This window comes from Octopus bimaculoides, chromosome 5 (genome assembly GCF_046866305.1).
Source record: "Octopus bimaculoides isolate indiv1 chromosome 5, ASM4686630v1, whole genome shotgun sequence".
Classification (NCBI taxonomy): domain Eukaryota; kingdom Metazoa; phylum Mollusca; class Cephalopoda; order Octopoda; family Octopodidae; genus Octopus; species Octopus bimaculoides.
In genome coordinates, this window is record NC_142932.1 from 51658072 (window position 1) to 51682754 (window position 24683).

At 39.3% G+C, this 24683-nt stretch overlaps 1 protein-coding gene across 5 annotated transcripts in view; it reads left to right on the forward strand.

Annotated features, from left to right (window-relative positions):
* LOC106881248 (uncharacterized) overlaps nucleotides 1–24683 on the forward strand; it is a 297452-nt gene that overhangs the window by 141593 nt on the left and 131176 nt on the right. For all 5 annotated transcript variants that reach the window (XR_008264114.2, XM_052967796.2, XM_052967797.2 and 2 more), the window contains exons 15-21: nucleotides 5257–5430; nucleotides 7512–7673; nucleotides 11236–11409; nucleotides 15575–15769; nucleotides 16669–16866; nucleotides 17948–18133; nucleotides 19161–19400. Coding sequence is in view for 4 of the 5 variants with exons in the window: in XM_052967796.2 (XP_052823756.1) it covers nucleotides 5257–5430; nucleotides 7512–7673; nucleotides 11236–11409; nucleotides 15575–15769; nucleotides 16669–16866; nucleotides 17948–18133; nucleotides 19161–19400 (1329 nt within the window). In the remaining variant the exon portion in view is untranslated. The remainder of the gene's footprint in view (nucleotides 1–5256; nucleotides 5431–7511; nucleotides 7674–11235; nucleotides 11410–15574; nucleotides 15770–16668; nucleotides 16867–17947; nucleotides 18134–19160; nucleotides 19401–24683) is intronic.

Consider the following 24683-nt stretch of genomic DNA (forward strand, 5'->3'; position numbering starts at 1 on the left):
TTAAAATAATAAAAATATATTGCAAACCTGACTAACATACCTTAAAATAATAGCACAGCAAACTTAGCTGACATACATCTGTCACCATTTACAACAGCTGACAAGCAGCAAACAGTTAGCTAGGGTTCCAAGGTATATTCTATTTACATACATAGAGGGTGCGATGGGTAAATTGTCAACATTTTGTATATTTAATTTCTTGCATGCGTATTGCTTGTTTTTGATTTTGTCAACTACACAGTACAGTAGGGTCTGTTGGGCACCATTTGTGAGAAAAACAGCACCATGACACAATTCAACAGCCAGAAATTTGGAAACGGCATGCTGTTCTGCTTGGCATTCATGTCAGAAGCTCCAATACAAAGATTTCAGAGTTTTGGGGTGTCAATCTGAGGACAATGCAATCTGAGGACATGTACCAAGAGTGTCTTTTTTCTGTGGATGTTTACAATATCAAATTGTTGGATCAGGTGATGAAAGTTGCAGAGAGAGTCATAGCCCAACTAATTAAAGAGAGAGAGTTAGTCTAGATAAGATGCAGTTTGGTTTTGTGCCAGGTAGAAACATCACTGATACTATATTTCTGGTAATGCGACTGCAGGAGAAACACCTAGCCAAAGATAAACCTCTGTACTTGGCTTTTGTTGACTTGGAGAAAGATTTTGACAGAGTCCCATAATCCTTTACCTGGTGGTCAATGCGGAAACTAGGGATAGATGAGTGGTTGGTGAGAACTGTACAAGCCAGACGCTACCAGTAAAGTGAGGGTGGGCAATGAGTACAGTGGAGAATTCAGGGTATAAGTAGGGGTTCACCAAGGATTGGTGCTCAGTTCTCTCTTGTTCATCATAGTCCTCCAGGCAATTACAGAGGAATTCAAGATAGGCTGCCCCTGGGTGCGCTTCTATGCTGATGACCTTGCTCTTATAGTTGAGTCACTACCTGAACTAGAGAAGTTCCAGGTATGGAAGCAAGGTCTAGGATCAAAGGGTCTTAGAATTAAACTAGCAAAAACCAAAGTCTTAGTGAATAGGAAGGCAGACAAATCGCAAATCCCTTCAGGTAGATGGCTCTGCTCAACCTGTAGGAAATGTGTAGGTTGAAGCTCCATAAGATGCACCCAGTGTAAGCTTTGGACATATAAAAAAACATATCGTATATATGTATATGTATATCTAATATTTGTGTTCGACCGTGTGACGCGTTTAAATAAAAGGAGTCCTCTGTTTTTCCATTCGTCACCATATCTCCTTTTTGAGTTCGCACGGTCGTTCCTTACAATTGGTGACCCCCGACGTTGATTCGTTCATACAGCCCTTCTGATCTGTACACCCAACGTGAAAAGTTCACATAACTTTTCCAAAAATGGTGACTAAATGCCAGTAATAGACCAACCGTTCCTTAAGTCTTTTTCACTACATCTTTTTTTTTATTTCGTCTGTTTGCTTTCGACAAACCGACTGGTGCGAGGCTAGTGTAGTGAAACTACCTACCGCCATTAGATACAAAACTGCTATCGCCATTCTTCTCATTTAAATATAAACAAACGTGAACGTAGCGGAAAACATTAACCTTGTCATCACGTGACTGATCATTATTCGAATCGGCAACTTCTTCGAACCATTCCCGCCAGAACGCAAACTGACCAATCACAGCCCTTAATAAGGTCACGTGATAGTGTTTTCCTACTACCGTCTGGGAGCCCCCTTAACGCCGTAAATAGATCAACTCATACCCAACAAATTTGTCTCGGTCCAGTTTCTCTTTGAGATCTGTTCTGTGTACCACACGACAGCAGCAGCAACAATTAGCCAGCGACCACTTCAACAGCTTCGTCCAGCCAACGATGACCACCGCCGTCGCCACATCAGCAACAACAGTCTACGACTACTATCCAGCATCATCGTCATGACCAACATGATTACTACCAAGCATCAATCTCCACCAGCGTCACCACGACTTTCTATGTACACCAAACTAAACCACCGCGGCACACATCTCTCTCTTCGATTCTGTTAGGTGACTTAGCTTCACCACGATAATAAACAGACAAGAGATCTCAGCCTGCGATAAACGTCTGTCCTCAAGGCCCTGGCATCGAAGCCAAAACACAACTAGTGATAAGCTCTGCCAAACGACGAACGACGAACATCTGTATAACAAGAATCACGGCCCGGCATCGATGCCATGACGTCACAATTAGTGATCAGCCCTGCCACACTCAGCCTCCCCTCACTTCACATACAGACTCATACTATTGGATACACAAGAACTGGTATAAAATTGCTCACGTGTTATTGACTCTCTTTCTATCTTCTGTAATATTTCGAAGACCGGGAAAGCCCCCGGCCCATCAGGAATCACTGCAGAGATGCTCAAAATATCTGGCAGTGTTGGCTATAGCCTAGTCACCCGTATTACGAACCAGGTGATACACGAAGGAGTCATACCCTATGACTGGTGTAGCAGCATCATAGTCAACTGCTACAAAGGTAAAGGGGACGCTTTAGATACAAATAATTACAGAGGCATCAAGCTGTTAGATCAGGTTATGAAAGTTACAGAGAGGGTCATAGCCCAACTAATTAGGGAGCGAATCAATTTAGATGAGATGCAGTTTGGGTTCGTGCCAGGTAAAAGCACTACTGATGCCTTATTTCTAGTGAGACAGTTGCAAGAGAAATACCTAGCCAAGGATAAACCTCTGTACCTGGCTTTCGTTGACATGGAGAAAGCCTTTGACAGGGTCCCCCGATCCCTTATCTGGTGGTCAATGAGGAAACTTGGGATAGAAGAATGGCTAGTGAGAGCTGTGCGAGCCATGTACAGAGATGCGGCCAGTAAGGTGAGGGTTGGAAATGAGTACAGCAATGAATTCCGGGTAGAGGTAGGGGTCCACCAAGGTTCCGTCCTCAGCCCCCTATTATTTACCATAGTCCTCCAGGCAATCACAGAGGAGTTCAAGACAGGTTGCCCCTGGGAGCTCCTCTATGCTGATGACCTTGCCCTAATTGCGGAGTCACTATCAGAACTAGAGGAGAAGTTTCAGGTGTGGAAGCAAGGTCTAGAATTGAAGGGCCTTAGAGTCAACCTAGCTAAAACCAAAATCCTAATAAGTAGGAAGGTAGATAAAACACAAACCCCTTCAGGTAGATGGCCCTGCTCAGTATGTAGAAAAGGAGTAGGTAGTAACTCTATAAGATGTACCCGGTGCAAGCTATGGACACATAAGAGGTGCAGCAACATCAAAGGCAGGTTAACTAGCAAGTTAGTTTTTGTTTGTGGCAGATGTTCAGGTGCAATAAAGACTGCAAACAAACAGGAAACAACTTCTATCTCATTCCAGGGTGAAAAACTAGAGGTAGTCGATAGCTTCCGCTATCTGGGCGACCAAGTTAGTAGTGGGGGTGGGTGCGCTGAAAGTGTAGCTGCTAGAATAAGAATAGCCTGGGCAAAGTTTAGAGAGCTCTTACCCCTGCTGGCGACAAAGGGACTCTCACTCAGAGTAAAAGGCAGACTGTATGACGCATGCGTACGAACAACCATGCTACATGGCAGTGAAACATGGGCTGTAACTGCTGAGGACATACGTAAGCTCGCAAGGAATGAAGCCAGTATGCTCCGTTGGATGTGTAATGTCAATGTGAATACCCGTCAGAGTGTAAGTATCTTGAGAGAAAAGCTGAACATTAGAAGCATCAGTTGTGGCGTGCAAGAGAGACGATTGCGCTGGTATGGACATGTGGTGAGAATGGAGGAGGATAGCTGCGTGAAAAAGTGCCACACCCTAACAGTTGAGGGAACCCGTGGAAGAGGTAGGCCCAGGAAGACCTGGGCTGAGGTGGTGAGGCAAGACCTTCGTACATTGGGCCTCACCGAGGCGATGACTACGGACCGAGACCTTTGGAAATGGGCTGTGCGTGAGAAGACCCGGCAAGCCAAGTAAGATCGTTGCCAGTGCCCCTGGACTGGTTCTTGTGCGGGTGGCACATGAGATGCACCATTTTGAGCGTGGCCGTTGCCAGTACCGCCTGACTGGCTCCTGTAGGATTTTCGAGCGAGATCGTTGCCAGTGCCCCTGGACTGGCTTGTGCGGGTGGCACATAAAAGACACCATTTCGAGCGTGGCCGTTTTCGTGCGGGTGACACGTAAAAGCACCCACTACACTCTCTGAGTGGTTGGCGTTAGGAAGGGCATCCAGCTGTAGAAACTCTGCCAAATCAGACTGGAGCCTGGTGTTGCCATCCGGTTTCACCAGTCCTCAGTCAAATCGTCCAACCCATGCTAGCATGGAAAGCGGACGTTAAACGATGATGATGATGATGATGATGATACACACACATGTATCACTCACATACACACTTTTCTTTGTACGACGGCCTGTCTTTGATTATGTTCTTATATGTCGCATTCACACTCTCACACAGACATACATCTTTAACGCCATAATAAATATTTCTGTTATTCATCTAATACGGTTGTGGTCTTTCATTACTGGTCATCTATGTTATCGTAGTATAACATATTATATATATCATCATTTGATATATAATTTTGTGTTCGACCGTGTGACCCGTTTAAATAAAAGGAGTCCTCTGTTTTTCCATTCGTCACCATTTCTCCTTTTTTAGTTCGCACGGTCGTTCCTTACATATATATAGATATATATATATATGTATTTATACAGTGGCAGACTGGGTCTAAAAATATTGGTTGCTAGGAGACTAAGGGGGCCCACCCGCAACTACAATGCTGTCATTAAATTTTTTTTTTTTGTTAAAAGTATTCTTTTCAACTGTCTACAAACACACCCAGGCTGAAATAATTAATTCATTCTTCCAGGAGTGAATAAAAAATTCTCAAACTTGAGGGGATGGGCTCCTTAGATACTAACACAGGCCCCCATATATGGATTCTAATGGTGCAGGAGCCCACTTGCCATTGGGCAAGCCAGCAACTTGGCCAGTCCACCACTGTATATATATATATATATATATATATATATATATATATATGACAGGCTTCTTTCAGTTTCCATCTACCAAATCCACTCACAAGGCTTTGGTTAGCCTGTGGCTATAGTAGAAGACACTTGCCTAAGGTGCCATGCAGTTGGGCTGAACCTGGAGCCATGTGGTTTGGAAGTAACCTTCTTACCACACAACCACACCTGAGCCTATATATACATATCTTTGAAATATTGAAGTTATCTTATTATTGAAATATTCAAGTCATGTTATTCTGTTGTATTTCAGTGAAAACATGTCCTACTTTGCAACCTGTTCTTGATGGTACATGGGAGATTATTCAGAACATAAGTGGTTTGATTATATTTCATCTTGCTTGTAAGACACCAAATTATCAAACCTCAGGTAATCCAGATGTATTCTGCTGGAATGGAACTTGGTCAGGGAATCCAACATGTTGCCGTAAGTACTGTTTTAAATACTCAGTTCATTCTATCAGACATTCAAACTGAGCAGGTATATTTTGTTAATTCACACTAAATACAATGTCTTACACCTGCTGACATTATTTTACAGCTATTAAAGCACGAAGTGCTCCTCACGAATGCACGTTTGTATAATGATTGTGATCTATAAACAGTTATGAGTTGGAACCAGAAAGAGGAATATGAACATGCAATGTGTATGTGCACACTGAATTCATAAAACAGAAGAGAAAAATAAAAATGCAATGTGCATGTCAAAATAAAATGAAAGAGAAGAATAAAACAAGTTGGTCTGCATACCACATCTGGCACTACTATCATGCAGCTTTGCTGCAATTTTCTTGGTTTTGGAAATGTCTTTGCAATATATTTCTGTTCTGTTTTATTTCTTCATAGGCAAAGGAATGGTTGTGTGATAAGAAGTATGCATCCCACTCAAGGTTCTTGATTCAATTCCACTGCATAATACCTTGGACAAGTATCTTTTACTGTAGCCCTAGGCTGACCAAAACCCTGTGAGTGGATTTGGAAGAAAGAAAGAAGACCTGTCCTTCACAGTAGAAGTGTTAGTACTGCCCCCCCCCCCCCCCCGCCTGCTGAAGATGATTGGCCTGCAAGAGGCCTATGCTGTTGCTGAGTAAAAAGCACTTGCGCTGGTGCCATATGAATAGTGCCTATCCCGGTGTCATGTAAAAGAGCCCGTGCCATATTGTCCTTCTGGGAGGTAGGGTGTGGTGTCAATAAAATATGTCCCAGTCAAGTACTTGGATTGTTAAGATAGTAAACTATCTTATCCTGTTTTGAGAATTTTTTGTTCTATTATTCATCACGGGTCATCACTGATGATGCTGACAATGATGAAGAGTAAAGTGAAGATATAAGTTTCAAGTTTTGGCACAAAGTCAGCAAGTTCAGGGGAGGAGATGAGTTAATTACTTTTTTGGAGCTGGATTTTCTACAGGGAGCATGCCCTTACTTGCTCCCAACCTCTATTTCTAGACATGAGTGGTCCTGAGATCAAGGCCTCTATAATGATTTTTAAGAAATGTGGTGTAAAACTAGCTCAGGAGGGCAGGGATACTACTTCCTGAGACCCCTTTTGGAGCCCCCTCCCCTATCTAAGTTGGTTATATCAATCTCAATGCTCGACTTGTACTTATCTTATCAACCTCAAAAGGAGGAAAAGGCAAAGTCAACCTCAGTGGAATTTGAAATCAGAATGTAAAAACAGGCAAGATGCTGCTTAACATTTTGCCCAGTGTGCTAACAATTCTGCCAGCTTGTTTCCCTAATCATATTAATTAATAAATAGATGGTTTTTAATAGAAACATAAGAATATAAATTTTGTAGATTAAATCAACTACTGGTACTGCATTTTATCAATCTCAAAATGATGAAAGGCAAAGTTGACCTTAGTAGGACAGAAATTTAGAAGATAGACAATAAATACCACAAGGCATTTTATTCAACTCGTTAATGATGCTGCCAACTAATAATAATAATAATAATAATAATAATCCTTTCTATTAAAGGCACAAGGCTTGAAATTTTGTGGGGACTAGTCAATTACATTGACCCCAGTGTTTTCACTGGTACTTAATTTATTGACCCCAAAAGGATGAAAGGCAAAGTCGACCTTGGTGGAATTTGAACTCAGGACATGAAGATGGAGAAAATACTGATAAGCATCTTCTTCGGTGTATTAACAATTCTGTCATTTCACCAATAATTCTTTCTCCTTTCTTATTTTGGCACGAGGCCAGCAATTTTTGAAGTTTTGGGTAAGTCGATTACATTGACTCCAGTGCTCAACTAGGACTTATTTTTATCAACCTTGAAAGGAAAAAAGGCAAAGTCGACCTTAGCAGAGTTTCAACTCAGAATGTAAAGACAGAAAAAAATGGCACTTGCCCCACATGCTATTGATTCTGCCAGCTTGCAAAGTGAAGGTATTGATGATGACAACAATGGTTATGGTGATAGCAATGATGGTGGTGAGAATAATGATGATGATGATTAATAGTTTTTATTATTTTCTTTATTGTTTTCTCTTTCAGGGCAGAAATGCAATTTGAAGATGTTTGCTAATGTCATTAATGGGACCAACATCACTGGTTATATGAAAGGGGACAGTGTGAATATTACATGTGCACAAGGCTATGAATTAGTGGGTAAAAACCCTTTCCTTTGTGGAGTTGATCCTATACCTTCCTGCCAACGTAAGTTATTTCTGGTATAACCACCAATTCATTGCTTGAGCAAGTTTCTTCATGTTTCATTTCTTTTGTTACATCAGATCTGTCAGTTTGATATTAACTTTTTTGTTTGTGGAGAAATAGTTCTTCGCATGACCTCACCTGTGCTTGTGCCACATAAAAAGCACCCAGTCCAATCTACTGGGTGGTTGGTGTTAGGAAGGGCATCCATTTGTAAAAACTCTGCCAAAACAGACACAGAAGTTTGGTGCTCCTGCCTGGCCAGTTCCTGTCAAACCGCCAAACCCATGCCAGCATGGAAGGCAGATATTAAATGATGAGGATGATGAGTGTGAAACCTGCAACATTCAACTGACTTTCAAGGCATGATGATACTGTCTTTCTAATCTTTCTTTACTGTCATATTATACTCAAGATTACCTTCTCCAATGCACAGGGTGTGTCAGGCAACATCTATTTATTTCAGTCATTATAATGTGGCCATGCTGGGGCACCACACACATGCACACACACACATGTATATATATGTATATATATATATATAGGCATATACATCATCATCATCATCATCATCATCATCGTTTAACGTCCGCTTTCCATGCTAGCATGGGTTGGACGATTTGACTGAGGACTGGTGAAACCGGATGGCAACACCAGGCTCCAGTCTGATTTGGCAGAGTTTCTACAGCTGGATGCCCTTCCTAACGCCAACCACTCAGAGAGTGTAGTGGGTGCTTTTACGTGTCACCCGCACGAAAACAGCCACGCTCGAAATGGTGTCTTTTATGTGCCACCCGCACAAGCCAGTCCAGGGGCACTGGCAACGATCTCGCTCGAAAATCCTACAGGAGCCAGTCAGGCGGTACTGGCAACGGCCACGCTCAAAATGGTGCATCTCATGTGCCAACCGCACAAGAACCAGTCCAGGGGCACTGGCAACGATCTTACTTGGCTTGCCGGGTCTTCTCACGCACAGCCCATTTCCAAAGGTCTCGGTCCGTAGTCATCGCCTCGGTGAGGCCCAATGTACGAAGGTCTTGCCTCACCACCTCAGCCCAGGTCTTCCTGGGCCTACCTCTTCCACGGGTTCCCTCAACTGTTAGGGTGTGGCACTTTTTCACGCAGCTATCCACGCAGCTATACATATATATATATATATATATATATATATATATATGTATGTATGTATGTATGTATGTATGTATGTATGTATGTGTGTGTGTATGTATGTATAGCTGATTAAATATGTCCTTTGAAAACAAGGTGTACTAGATGTCAAGTGCTCTAGTATGAAATATGTCTAAAATCTTAAAAGATATTTAGAGATTTATGGATTCATGAGAGCGATTATATATTAGAGAGTAACACAGGGGAATAGTTATATCTTAAAAATCATAACGAAGTTAAGTATATAATATTACGAATATTGTATTAATAAATAAACGAAGTGCAGTTGTGATTATTAGAAAGTTTTAAAATGTTTAAAAGTTCCTACAATCATTTTGTGAATGTACTTCCTCTTAAAATGAAATCTAAAGTTGATAAACATCGTTGGGAAGTATATCCACTCATCAGGGAACTGAGTCAAAAGGCTGAATTTCAGTGGAGGAAATTGAATGAAGAAAACGCTTTTTAAATTGTATAAGAAAAATGTTTTAAAAATTATTGGTATTCATATATTTGTGTTGATATAAATTTGAGCTAAACTCTAAAAAGTAGAATAAATCCATGGTAAAAATCTGTGATGGCTGTATAAAGATAGAATTCCTATGATCCATTCTTCTGTGTGTAATCCATAAACTGGGTTACACTTTTAGATGTTATATGTGGGCTTATCAATTCATTTCAACAGACCCTGAGTCTGCAAATTTGCAATTAAATTATTGAGTATTAATTGAAATGGCTGTAAGAAGTAAAGATGAGCAATTTGTTATTATTAAACAATTATTAACTTCCTTATTTCCATTTTCTTTTCTTCTTTTATAAATAAAATACGAAAAAAGGATAAATGAATATGAGTGCCAGAAGGAAAAGAGAGACACAAGTGGGGTAGAATGTTTAAGAGAAGATTTTATTGATAGGTTAACGTGTGTGTCTGTATGAGCGTCATTTATGCATAATAGTAGACAGGCCGTCATGTATACAAAGTGTGTGTACAAACATGGATGTATGCATGTGCGATAAGTACAGAGCATTGAAAAAGTTTATAATATGACATTAGAAGAATGTTCAGACACAAGGATGATAAATACTAGTTCATAGTCAAGGTACACAGTAGTTGAGATGCTGTATCAGGAAGTTGAGGCTGCAATGCAGAGCCAGGGAGAGGCACATGTATAAGAAGTTGTGGCTATGATGCAGAGCCGGTCACTTGTAACAGGAGGTTGTTGCAGGTTGTATTTGCTGTTAACCATGGTGAAGTAATTCACAAACAGTGTCGAGATAGAACCTGTGCGAGCATTGCTGGTTGCTGTGTACATAGCAAGAAGTTGTTGACAATGTTAAGAAGATGATGGTGATGAAGATGGAGATTGCCGTATGCTGTTGCCGAGTGTTGAGTCTCCATGTGGCTGCTGTTGTATCATCGCTGGAACTGGCTGTGTGCTCTGTGGTCAGTGGCTAGACCTCAGAAGGTCTAGAGCTGAAAGACTTTGAGACAGTGTGAATCTAGCGTTTTATATGATGTAGTCGACGCAAACTGAGGTGTAGAAGAGACTGTCTCATGTGACCTTATTTTAAGGCTGCGATTGGTTGGGTTGCATCTATGTGCGCAATAGAGCTAGAGACAAATTGCGCCAATACCAACCAATCATAGTAGTGGACATAAACAGGGTCCAAAGGTGCAGCCGAAGGCTAGCTGTTATCTACTACTTCTGTATTTATGTATATATAACAGAGAGAGAGAGAGAAGTCTCCCTTAAGTCGTACGCTACATACCTATTGTTTTCAGGGAATTTCATTCCCCCAAAATACTACGTATTGATTCAGTATTTCCTTGGATGCAACCATCTCTTCAGAAGGTTAACATATCTTCTAATTAAATTTTATATATATATATAGAGAGAGAGCTAAGTGGGTCAGAACAACATACCCACTGAATGGAACACCAGTGGAGTGGACTACTGAATTAATGTGAATTGAAGCATTTTCATTAGGAACCCCACACACACGTGTGTGTGTGTGTGAGATTTTTATTGTATACACATATATACACACACATGTAAAATTTGTATTATATATGTGTCATTGTTTAACATCTTCCCTCCATGTTGGTATGGGTTCGATGGTTTGACAGGAGCTGGCCAGGCAGAAGACTGCACCAAATTTCTGTGCCTGTTTTGGCATGGTTTTTATGGCTGGATGCCCTTCCTAACACCAACCACCCTGCAGAGTGGACTGAACACACACACACACACACACACACACACACACACGTAGACACACACACATGTGCGCGTGCACACACACACACATGCACATACATGAATCTTAAATTCATGTATACCTATATATTTTCATTTTACACACACATATATAAAATGGAATTTTTGCATTCTACTTTCAGGTGTTGCTTGTGAAACCCCACAGATTGCAAATGCTACTATACTTTCATTGCAAAATAACTTCTACTTTAATGATTCAGTAAAAGTTGTATGTTCAGAAGGCTATGAATTAGTAGGTAACTCAACCATAACCTGTCAACACTATGGCAACTGGACCTCTTTACCAACATGCAAAGGTAATTATTTCTGTCATATTTCTTCTTTGCTGTTTCACTCTCCTCCACATATTTTTGCTTGAGCCGTGGCTTTTAGCATGACAACTGAAGACCTATCCTACTATTAACTATTTAACAGTAAAGTGAGAGTGGCAGCTATTGTTTGGTAAGGATGCATAAAACAGAATTGTGTATCTTACATCAGGACATAACCTAATGGCTCTATATCAGTGATTCTTAACCAGGATCACTATCACCCCTAGTGGTCCATATAAGATTTTGGGGCTGTCTATGCAAGTAAAATAGTAAATTGGGGATGTACAGTAGTATAGTGTCTATGGAAAATATTCTAATTTGGATATATTTATTGCAAGAAGCAGCTACCGTATATACTTGCAGGTAGTTCGCACTTTTTTTAATCAAAAATTTCAATAAAAATCAGTTGTGTGACCTATCCACTCGACATGAAAGGTATCAGAAGTAGACGGTAACATAACAGTAGTCAAGTTGATTTATCAATTAGGTTACTTTCATAAGTCACTTCCACAAAAATGTTTTAATATTTGTAAGCAAAGTTTTGAAATAAAGGTGAATATTTGATAATATTTAACAAATATTAAGGTGTCAAGCTGGCAGAAACATTAGCACAGTAGGCGAAATGCTTAGCAGTATTTTGTCTGCCTTTACATTCTGAGTTCAAATTCCACTGAGGTCAACTTTGCCTTTCATCGTTTTGGGGTCGATAAATTTAGTACCAATTGCGTACTAGGGTTGATCTAATCGATTGGAACCCTCTCCCAAAAATTTTGGGTCTTGTGCCTAGAGTAGAAAAGAAAATTTAACAAATGTTAGTTATATTTACATTGAAAAGGGTCATGTAACTCCTCAAGTTATAGTATGACCTATCTGTGATCAGCTGCAAATATCTATTTTGACAACCCTGAACTAAGGATGTGACTTATCCACTGGTGAAACCTATCTGTGAGTATATACAGTAAAATACTTTCTCAAATGTTTTACATAATTTAACCTATACAAGTTAATGTGTGGAAACCAAAATAGGAATTTTGAAAGAAGTGTCTATAAAATTAGTTTTTAAACATTGAATGGTTATGGGGTTCCACCAGAATAAATTAGTAATCAAAGGGTTCCATAGGAATAAAATAGTTGAGAACCACTGCTCTATGTAATAATTGCTTTTACATTGATTATAGCTCAATGCTGTTCCTTAACCATTCAACATTGAAGTGGAAACAGAACCTAGTGCGTTATCATATTAGCTAGGTTAAACAAAGCAGAGTTGTGTCCCTTACATAAAGACATGCTCTATGAGCTATAATATTACAGCTGAAAGACTTCCTTATTACAAGCAAATGTCTATCCTTTATTAACCACTCATCACTGAAGAAGGATCAGAACCTGTTTATAGCTATGGCAAATAAAACAGAGTTATGTACCTTGTATAAGGCTATAACATAATGGTTGTAAGAAATGATTTTTTGAAGGAATGATCATCTGATTAAGAATACTTAGAATTTTGCTTTGATCAAGAATGAGGACAAAAACAGGTGTGCTGCTGTTTTAAAGGAGATGCATGGTTACCCAGCCAGAGGGAAGAGAAAGAGAGAGACAGCAAGAGTGCAAGAGAGAGTAGGAGAGAGATGGTGGTTAAGTACCTGGGTATACTTACAAAGAACAGGGATCAGAGCATAGATGGGAAGATAGAATAAAGGAAGAGAGAAGTGCCAGGGCATATCCTCAAGGTATGGAGGTCATGATACAGGTGTCAGGGTATTTCTAAAGAAGTATGAGTAGGGAATGGGGGTGGGGAATGCAGTAAACTAGTGAGAACCTGAGTATATAAAGTGGGTCGGGAATTACAGGATAGCAATGATACAGTGAGCAGGGCAGTAAGGATAGGATTAGGGGAGTGAAGGATCATCATAGTGCATGAAAGAGGAAATGTGAGAAGAGAATGATATGCAGTTTGAGAGAAGAGATGTAGTTTGGTTTGTTGGGTTAGAGTGTGTGAAAAGTTTTATTGTTATGTGTGGGTGGAACACACAGTGCTTCTAGAATTCTGATGTGGGTGAGTCTTCTCAAGAACCTCACATTGCCAGACATCTTGGTCCATTATCATTTCCTCCATAGGCTCCAACATCCTGAGATTTGTCCTCAATACTTCATCTCATGTTCTCCTGGGTTTCCCTCTTCCACAGGTACCATCCACTTTCACTGATCGACACTTCTTTATACAGCTGTCTTCATTCATATGCATCACATGTTCAAACTAACATAGTCTTCTCTCTGGCAAGCTGCATTTGATTCCTCTTACAGATTTGATTACTCTAAATGAATATACATTACTGTTATACTGTTTTATAACTGGATGACCTTTCTGGTGTTGACCTTTTCCTTTTTACAGTTCTGTATTTAAAAGATGAGGAATTATGTGCATTATTTACATTATTTATATTTAACATAGGCGCATTATTTATATTTTGACATAGGTGCAGGAGTGGCTGTGTGGTACATAGCTTGCTTACCAACCACATGGTTCCAGGTTCAGTCCCACTTCATGGCATCTTGGGCAAGTGTCTTCTACTATAGCCTCAGACTGACCAAAACCTTGTGAGTGGATTTGGTAGACAGAACCTGAAAGAAGCCTGTCATATATATGTATATATATATATATGTGTGTGTGTGTGTGTGTGTGTGTGTATTTGTGTGTCTGTGTTTGTCCCCCTAGCATTGCTTGACAACTGATGCTGGTGTGTTTATGTCCCTGTCACCTAGCGGTTCAGCAAAAGAGACCGATAGAATAAGTACTAGGCTTACAAAGAATAAGTCCTGGGGTCAATTTGCTCGACTAAAGACGGTTCTCGAGCATGACCGCAGTCAAATGACTGAAACAAGTAAAAGAGTAAAAGAGATATTTGTCCTCATCTTGTTTGTTGTTAACACAATGTTTTGGCTGATATACCCTCCAGCCTTCATCAGGTGTCTTGGAGGAATTTTGAACCTGGATTCTCATTCCTAAGGTATTTTTTGATGTTATTATTATTATTATTATTAAGGTCACTACCTGGAATCGAATTCGGAATCTTGGAGTTAGTAGCCCGTGCTCTTAACCACTATGCCATATGCCCACGGGCATATGTAAATATAAATATTTATATAAATATAAATAATGTAAATAAGGTACTTTTCCTTTTTGTTTTTTTTTTTAGTGAAAAGCCAGTGGATAATTTGTTGAGGAGGATAATGAACAAATGACAGTATACTTTGCTATTTGTAGTTTTGCACTTTTTCATGTGAATGGTGCAGGTTGCAAACATTAACACAGACACACAGACTCTTTCACTCTCTCTCTCACACACACACTCACACAGACACATACTGGGAGATAATAGGCTTTGTATGGTTTGTTTTCCAAATTCACCCACAAGGCATTGGTTTTGGATTCAGTCCCATCACATGGTACCTTAGGCAAATGGGTTTGTAAATATAAACTGAAAAAAGCCTGTCTCATGCACACACACACACACACACACACACACACACACACATGCACACAGTACACTGTTCCATGATGGTAAGATCAAAAAAAACAAAAAAACAGTCCATCTAGTGAGAGATAAATATTATTTAAAAACCACAGTGCTTATTTTTATGAGCTACCAATAGTTTCACACAAGGAAAATACAGACACCACTTTTCATAACATGTCTGGTGCCTTCATGCAATCTTCAGGTTGTGTGCACACATGGCATATACAAGCTAGATGCTCTTTCTGATACCAATCACTTTACAGAATGTGCTATATTTCTTACAACTAAATTCTGAAGTTCCACTTACTTTCCCTGAACCTACATCTCTTCCAGAAAGCCCAGTAATAAGTAGTTTCTATTCACTAGATAGTCTCCTGCCAACAAAAATTGATAGCAATAATGATGATGACTTTATAATGACAACAACAACGATGCTTTTGATGATGACAATGATGGCAATAATTATGATGATGATGATAATCATGGTGTCAACATTATCATTATCATGATGTCGAACATGTGAATGTATAAGATAATAATGATAATGATGATGTTGACAGTGATAATAATGTGGACATATAAGGGTCCAAGTGTGATTTAAACTAATGTTTTTTTCTTTTGTTGCTGTTTTATAGAGGCTATGTGTCCTCCTGTGGAAACGAATGCTTCTACATTTGAGGGTACAGTTTACCCAGCTGGTCAGACAAAGTATGGTGAAATCGTAAATATTACCTGTAATAGAAATGTGCAGAAAGTATATCAAAGAAAATGTTTGTATGACTTGAAGAATAAAATATTCACGACTGTGGGAGAGAGTTCAAAATGTTACAGTAAGTAAAATAAATTCAAGTGATTTGTGTTTTCTCATTTACTTTCTTTAGTTGGAGTAAGGGCCGTGTTAATCATCTTTATGAATCTGTAATGACGAGGTCTCCAAAATGTAGCAACTATGATTGAATGTAAAGATGCACTGGAGAAATGAATGAATGAGGAACAGTTAATTATGAAGATGGTTGTTGTGTGTACACATAGTTTGTAAATGCTTTGCTTGCTTAATGCTTTTGCTTTATGAGACTGGGGTAATCCCAGGTTAGTGGTGACAGAGACAGCATCATGTGTAGAGCTGACCAGGTCCACCAGTGCTCTCCATCACTGGCAGTCCTGTGCCAGCCCCTCTGCATCCTCCAAGATAATGTCAAGCCTCTGGAGATCTTACCCAATCACATCCAGCCATCTGGTGTGAGAATATGTCTATACCAGCACATGTGATGAATAGCTATGAGGTGGGAGGCTGAAGGGTCATGTGCAGCTGGTTAACATGAGTGCAAATGGTATGCAGTTTGTTATATCAAAGAAGCAGAATTTGTTGTAGCTGCAATAGATGTTAGTGACTGAAGCATATTGGTTGCATAATTTAGTTTTAAATATGATCCAAGGTTGTGTCACTCATAGGAGACAAAAAATATGTGCTGCTGAAATTGGGGTTTATATAATATGCCATCATCATCATCATCATCATCATCATTTAATGTCTGTTTTTCATGCTGACACGAGTTGGATGGTTTAACAGGAGCTGGCAATCCAGAAATCTGCACCAAACTCCACTTTCTGGTTTGGCAGGGTCTCTACAGCTGGATGCCCTTCCTAACACCAACCGCTTCACACAGTCAACAGAGTGCTTTTTGGTGATTAAATTAAAAAAAAAAATTTTATAATTATTATTTTGCAGCTATTGACTGTGGCCAACCTAAACAGATTCCAGGAATGGTAATGCCTGCACAGTTGAACTGCACACATCAGGGATGCTCTTTTGAGTTTCAGTGCCTTCAGCCATTATTTAAAGTTGCTGGTGAAAGTGCAATGAAGAATCAAACAGTGATTTGTAGCAAAAACAGCCGATGGACATTTAATAATTTAACTTGTGTTGGTGAGTATGTCTACTCTGTGTTGATTTTAGGTTGTTCAGGGATTACTATCAAGGTATCTAATGGTATAATTTACTATGAACTGTTGTAACATAAATTTTTATGACATGGATTGAATTGGCTGAGTTATTAGGACTTTGGATAGAACATCTAGTAGTATTTGTTTCAGCTCTCTGTGCTTAGAGTTCAAATCCTGCCTAGGTCAATTTGGCTTATCATTCCTTTGGAGGGGTGTGAGGTGTGTGTGTGTGTGTGTGTGATGGGAGTCAGTAAAAAAATAAATTACCAGTCCATAGTAATGGATTGGCTAAAATATTAAAGCATTGGACGACATCTTGTGGTATCTGTTTTTCTGAGTCTAAATCCCATCTTTTGTCACCAGAAATACAAAAACAAAAACTTGGCTGTTTGGTATTCAGGAAAAGGCTGTGGTGAGTTTGGGAAATCTTTAAACATATAGTTAAGTATTTCATCTGATCAATCTGAATGGCAGCATACCATCTGGCAGAGGAAATTGAAAGGGTTTTTCAAGTCTTGTACATCCAGAAGAAGGAAGAAGGAGGAGGAAGAAGAAAGATTACATATTAGAATATCATTTCATATGAATTCATATTTCATGGCAAGGATTTATAATTTATATAATATTTTCTTCCCCTGATATAATTTCATTCCCATCTATGGGGGAAGGGGGCTAGTGAATTACATTGACCCCCTATGTTCAAATCGTACTTAATTTATTAACCCTGAGAAGATGAAAGACAAAGTTAACCTTGGTGGAATTTGAACTCAGAATGTAAAACTGTAAGAAATTCTGCTAAGCATTTTGTCTGGTATGCTAAGGTCTGCTAGTTTGCTGCCCTTGATACATGATACAATATATTTTATTTTTAATTAAATAAACAATAACAACCTTGTCCTAATTTAATCAACAAACCTGCCAAATGCAATGTTGTCTTTGTACATTAATTAAATTTTCTGTAGGATTTTCTTTGTGTTTAATTAGGAAACAATAAATTTACATAGTGAAATTTAAACGTTTTCCATATCAAGTTAATTTTTTTTAATTTTGTTTGGTTTTGTCAGGTCCATCATGCAGTGACCCTGGTCGTCCACCAGATGCAAGACAAAATTTCACTTCCTACGAAATAGGGAATTTAGTCCAATATGTTTGTTCGCGACCTGGATACAAACCAAAACCTCTTTATCCCTTAAAATGTGTTGTGATAAACAATACAGTACAGTGGAATGATACAACTCCTGTATGTGTTGGTATGTATAATGTAAACACTGGTACACATATACAAATGAATGAAAGCACTAATAATTACACACTCTAGGGTTGCTAGATAGCAAGAGACATTTTTCGATAAAGTCACATTAAAAGTTAAATGAATAAATAAAGAAATGGCTGAGAATGTCAAAATAACAAAGAATGATTATTAAAAAATTGTACTACTGCAGTACATATCAAAAATAAGAATCAATTAAAAGTACAACTGCAACAAAGTTCACTTATCTTAAATTAATCATGTGCTTTGAAAGTTCTAAAACAACAGGTCACAAATTTTCACAGCTCAGCATTTCCTTGCACTGAATGACATATTGCAAACACCCCTTTCCTATGTTTGCAACACACCTACCAAAAGAGGCAATAACAATATTTTAAAAAAAATGAGCAATGTTGTTTATTTGCAATCTTCTGTGAAATGAGGTCCAGCCATTATACTATTTGAAGGATTAGGGGAAATATGATCTATCTTGGAAGCAGGCATTGATCAGGCTGTAGAAAAAAAAAAAACTGTCTCAATGAATTTTATCTGGTGTAGAAAAGTGGGTATTTAAATGATTAACCACCTTGATTATGTTTGTATGTGTGTGGGAGCCCTATAGGTGGATTGCGTAAGCATATACTGAAAGAAGCCCATCACTTTTGTGTGTATGTATGTGTGTGTGTGTGTGTGTGAGTATGTTTGAGTGTATGTATGCATGTGTGTGTATGCATGTATATGTATGCATGTGTGTGTGCATGTTTTTGCTTGTGCCTTGTATTAACATTATGTATTGGTGGTAAATGAATATCACCATCATACAGACACTATTGTTTTGTTTTCAGACTCCTATAAAAACATGTCTGGTCACAGGCAACATTACTTTGTTTGAAAACAGGTGAGAATTGGCACCAGAAAGGGTATCCAGCCATAAAAAAAAAATCTACTTCTGCAAATCCCATCTGTTCCAAACAAGCATGGAAAAATAGGTGTTAAAATGATAATGATTATGATTTCATTAATTGCAGATGTTGAGAAACCAACATTTAAAAATTGTCCACCAAAAATTCTTCATGTTGAAAAGCTGTCCCGTCTCAACAGAGAAGCACCCATGGCTCAAGATAACTCTAAATACCTGAAATCAGTCATTGTGAGGCCAATACTCTTTCATATAAACCAAACAATTTTAATTGACACCACAGTTACATATGTTGCAGAAGATCATGCAGGCAATGTAGCTGAATGCACATTCGAAATTGTCATTATTGGTAAGTTTAACCTTTAGCACACTGTATTTTCTCTAGAATTGTTTCCCCAGCCAATTTCCTTTTACTACAGGGGAGAAAACTCATACAGTGACATGATGCACCTACACTGTGCTAAAGTTTAACAGTCACTTTTATCTTATAATAGACTTTATCAATTAAAACTGATAAGAGATAAATAGTCTTAGATTATATTGCTCTGTAAATAGCTTATCATAAGGTCATTAAGTATATTGTATACACAATCACTGTTAACTGTATGACAATGTGAACGCTTAAAATGCCATTCTTGCTAAAATAATGTTTATAAAGTCTACAGTTTAATAGTTTAAAATTCAACTAGCTCTGCTTATATTTTAAACTCTCTCTCTCTCTCTCTCTCTCAGATTAACAAAAATATATTATGTAAATCTCAAAATTGCTTGAAATTTAGTGATTTAGTTTATGCTTTTAAATTTTTATTTATATTTTGTTTATTCAGAAAAATGAGTAGTGCCCATGACACTTTTTAGGGCCTTGGAGAATACAGGAAGGGAGGGGGAAAAAGAAGGTATCTGTAAACTGCAGACTTGGCCCTAATCCTTGCAACAGAGCAGAATCCTCTGCTTAAGGTAGCCAAATACCATGTCATCCACAGTGGGATTTGAACTCAGAATGCAAGAATCTAGAATAAATACTACAACGCATTTCATTTGATGATGTAATAAGTCTGCCCCTATAGCAATTTAAAGGGTTTCTAGTGTGCGTGTGTGTGTATGTGTGTGTGTGTGTGTGTGTGTGTGCTTGTGTGTGTGTGTGTGTGTGTATATTAGTTTAACACTTGGGAAGAATGGAAAAGTCTTTGATGTTTTGAGCATATGCTCAAAAGGATTGAGAGGAAAAACATTGGGAGAGAACAAAAATAAAACAGAAAGAAAAAATGTGTAGGGATTAACAGCTCAACATGATGAAATGGTCCTATATATATATAGGACAGTCGCCATATTCCCTTCCATATTGGCTAACCCTGATGAGCATAAAGTTATATAATGAGATTGTTACCTAACTTTCCATTGTATTCTTTACATGAAACCAATTGGTAAGATCAGGCATGATGGATATTTAATACTATACTTTTCTGATAATACACACACATACACACACACACACACACACACATATATAGCAGTTTAATGTATTTCATTGTGTTAGAAGTTTAATAAATATATTTGATGTTGCAGTTTAAAGGTTTTCTTATGTTTACCTTAGATCAAAGGTTCTCAACCCATTTTGGCCAAAGCCCCCTTTTGACCCTTGGAGTCACAAATGCCCCCTCACCCTGAAATTAGTTTTACTTTTCAATATACTACTTATTTTGAGCAAAAAATAAAGGATGTCATTTTGCATATGTGCTCGTACGCAGTTGGGAGTACAGATGTACAAATTTAAATTTTTAAAAAATGAAATAATGAATTGAAAGTTTGGTAATTGTGTTTATTTCCACCATGTGACACTTATGAGATCAGCAAGTTGTCTATCAGAAAAGTGCTTTTTGGTACAAGTAAATACTGATGAAATCATTTCAAACCTTTCTGATTTCCCTTATCAAAACAGCTAGAACTTGGGCAACAATTTGACAATACAAGTTATTGTCACTCGGGAAGAGGATTTTTTTATGCTCAAGAAAGAGTGTGTATTTGATAGACATTAGTGAAATACATATGTACTTCATATGAGTAGCAAATTGTGGAGGATGGTATTCACTGTACTTTGATCTAGTTAGTTTTAAAATGACGCAAAAAATCTGAAAATTTGTCATATTAAACATTCATTTCTTATTCAGGACCTTGTTTGTTTCATTCACAAAATCTGCATTTTTTAAAAGGAAGCAAGAAATCTGACAATTGGTTATCTTGATGCAGCTTTCCATGCTTATTTCTATGAAGCCATGAACTTCTGGAGAAAAAAAATTGACACGTACAAAATTCTTTTTTCTTAATTCATGGTTTTAAAATCTACCATTCATTTCTCTTTATAATTTCCAAATAATTTTTTAAATATTTTAAAATCAAAATTGCATAAATATGTGTGCCAGAAACAGTAGTTAAAAATTAAGGAAATAGATTTTTGGAAGCTCTCTTATAATGACTGACTTTTATTCCATTATTCTAATATCTTCTGAAACTAAATACATGTACATGTATAAATGCATACAGAAACATACACATATATACACACAGGCATATATTTTTACAGAGTGTTATATACATTCTTGTATACATATATATATATATATATATATATATATATATTGTTACCAGTGTTGCCTTCTAGCACTTGTGCTGGTGGCACGTTAGAAAATTATTCAAGCGAGGTCGTTGCCAGTGCTGCTAGACTGACTCCCGTGCAAGTGGCATGTAAAAAACACCTTTTGAGCGTGGCCATTGCCAGTACCATGTGACTGACCCTCCTGCCAGTGGCACGTAAAAGCACCCACTACACTCTCGGAGTGGTTGGCGTTAGGAAGGGCATCCAGCTGTAGAAATTCTGCCAGATCAGATTGGAGCCTGGTGCAGCCTTCTGGCTTGCCAGTCCTCAGTCAAATCATCCAACCCATACTAGCATGGAAAGCAGACGTTAAACGATGATGATGATTATGATGATGATGATATATATATGCATACATGTATATATATATATATATATATATATATATATATATATATATATATATAAATATATATATATATATATATATCATCATCATCATCATCATCATCGTTTAACGTCCGCTTTCCATGCTAGCATGGGTTGGACGATTTGACTGAGGACTGGTGAAACCGGATGGCAACACCAGGCTCCAGTCTGATTTGGCAGAGTTTCTACAGCTGGATGCCCTTCCTAACGCCAACCACTCAGAGAGTGTAGTGGGTGCTTTTACGTGTCACCCGCACGAAAACGGCCACGCTCGAAATGGTGTCTTTTATGTGCCACCCGCACAAGCCAGTCCAGGGGCACTGGCAACGATCTCGCTCGAAAATCCTACAGGAGCCAGTCAGGCGGTACTGGCAACGGCCACGCTCAAAATGGTGCATGTCATGTGCCACCCGCACAAGAACCAGTCCAGGGGCACTGGCAACGATCTTACTTGGCTTGCCGGGTCTTCTCACGCACAGCCCATTTCCAAAGGTCTCGGTCCGTAGTCATCGCCTCGGTGAGGCCCAATGTACGAAGGTCTTGCCTCACCACCTCAGCCCAGGTCTTCCTGGGCCTACCTCTTCCACGGGTTCCCTCAACTGTTAGGGTGTGGCACTTTTTCACGCAGCTATCCTCCTCCATTCTCACCACATGTCCATACCAGCGCAATCGTCTCTCTTGCACGCCACAACTGATGCTTCTAATGTTCAGCTTTTCTCTCAAGATACTTACACTCTGACGGGTATTCACATTGACATTACACATCCAACGGAGCATACTGGCTTCATTCCTTGCGAGCTTACGTATGTCCTCAGCAGTTACAGCCCATGTTTCACTGCCATGTAGCATGGTTGTTCGTACGCATGCGTCATACAGTCTGCCTTTTACTCTGAGTGAGAGTCCCTTTGTCGCCAGCAGGGGTAAGAGCTCTCTAAACTTTGCCCAGGCTATTCTTATTCTAGCAGCTACACTTTCAGCGCACCCACCCCCACTACTAACTTGGTCGCCCAGATAGCGGAAGCTATCGACTACCTCTAGTTTTTCACCCTGGAATGAGATAGAAGTTGTTTCCTGTTTGTTTGCAGTCTTTATTGCACCTGAACATCTGCCACAAACAAAAACTAACTTGCTAGTTAACCTGCCTTTGATGTTGCTGCACCTCTTATGTGTCCATAGCTTGCACCGGGTACATCTTATAGAGTTACTACCTACTCCTTTTCTACATACTGAGCAGGGCCATCTACCTGAAGGGGTTTGTGTTTTATCTACCTTCCTACTTATTAGGATTTTGGTTTTAGCTAGGTTGACTCTAAGGCCCTTCAGTTCTAGACCTTGCTTCCACACCTGAAACTTCTCCTCTAGTTCTGATAGTGACTCCGCAATTAGGGCAAGGTCATCAGCATAGAGGAGCTCCCAGGGGCAACCTGTCTTGAACTCCTCTGTGATTGCCTGGAGGACTATGGTAAATAATAGGGGGCTGAGGACGGAACCTTGGTGGACCCCTACCTCTACCCGGAATTCATTGCTGTACTCATTTCCAACCCTCACCTTACTGGCCGCATCTCTGTACATGGCTCGCACAGCTCTCACTAGCCATTCTTCTATCCCAAGTTTCCTCATTGACCACCAGATAAGGGATCGGGGGACCCTGTCAAAGGCTTTCTCCATGTCAACGAAAGCCAGGTACAGAGGTTTATCCTTGGCTAGGTATTTCTCTTGCAACTGTCTCACTAGAAATAAGGCATCAGTAGTGCTTTTACCTGGCACGAACCCAAACTGCATCTCATCTAAATTGATTCGCTCCCTAATTAGTTGGGCTATGACCCTCTCTGTAACTTTCATAACCTGATCTAACAGCTTGATGCCTCTGTAATTATTTGTATCTAAAGCATCCCCTTTACCTTTGTAGCAGTTGACTATGATGCTGCTACACCAGTCATAGGGTATGACTCCTTCGTGTATCACCTGGTTCGTAATACGGGTGACTAGGCTATAGCCAACACTGCCAGATATTTTGAGCATCTCTGCAGTGATTCCTGATGGGCCGGGGGCTTTCCCGGTCTTCATACTCTTAATTGCTTTATCTACCCTGGTACTATCAACTCGGATAGCTGGTCCCTCTATTGGGTCGACATAAGGCAGGCTCTCTTTCTCCCATTCATTCTCTTTATTAAGCAATCTATCGTAGTGGCATCTCCAGACCTCTTTCTTTGCATCCTCATTTAATGCAAGCGTACCATCATCCATGCGAACACATTTCTCTCCTACAACATCACTATTCTCTCTCCTACACTGTCTTGCAACCCGAAATACCTCGAGTCTTTGGTCCTCACGGCGCAGAACATTGGCAAATCTTTCCTTATCTGCTTCCCCTCTGGCTAAATAAACCTGTCGCCTAGCCTCCCTTCTGGCACATTGGTACAATTCCCTGCTACCACCGTTCTTCCAGTCCTTCCAAGCTTGTTTCTTTTGTCTAATAGCCCTGTCTACCTCCTTGTTCCACCACCACGTTACTCTGGGTTGGGAGGGGACCTTACACCACCCACAAATCTGATCGGTGGCTTTCAACAGGTTGTCCCGCAGAAATCTCCAATTGTCTTCCACGTTGTA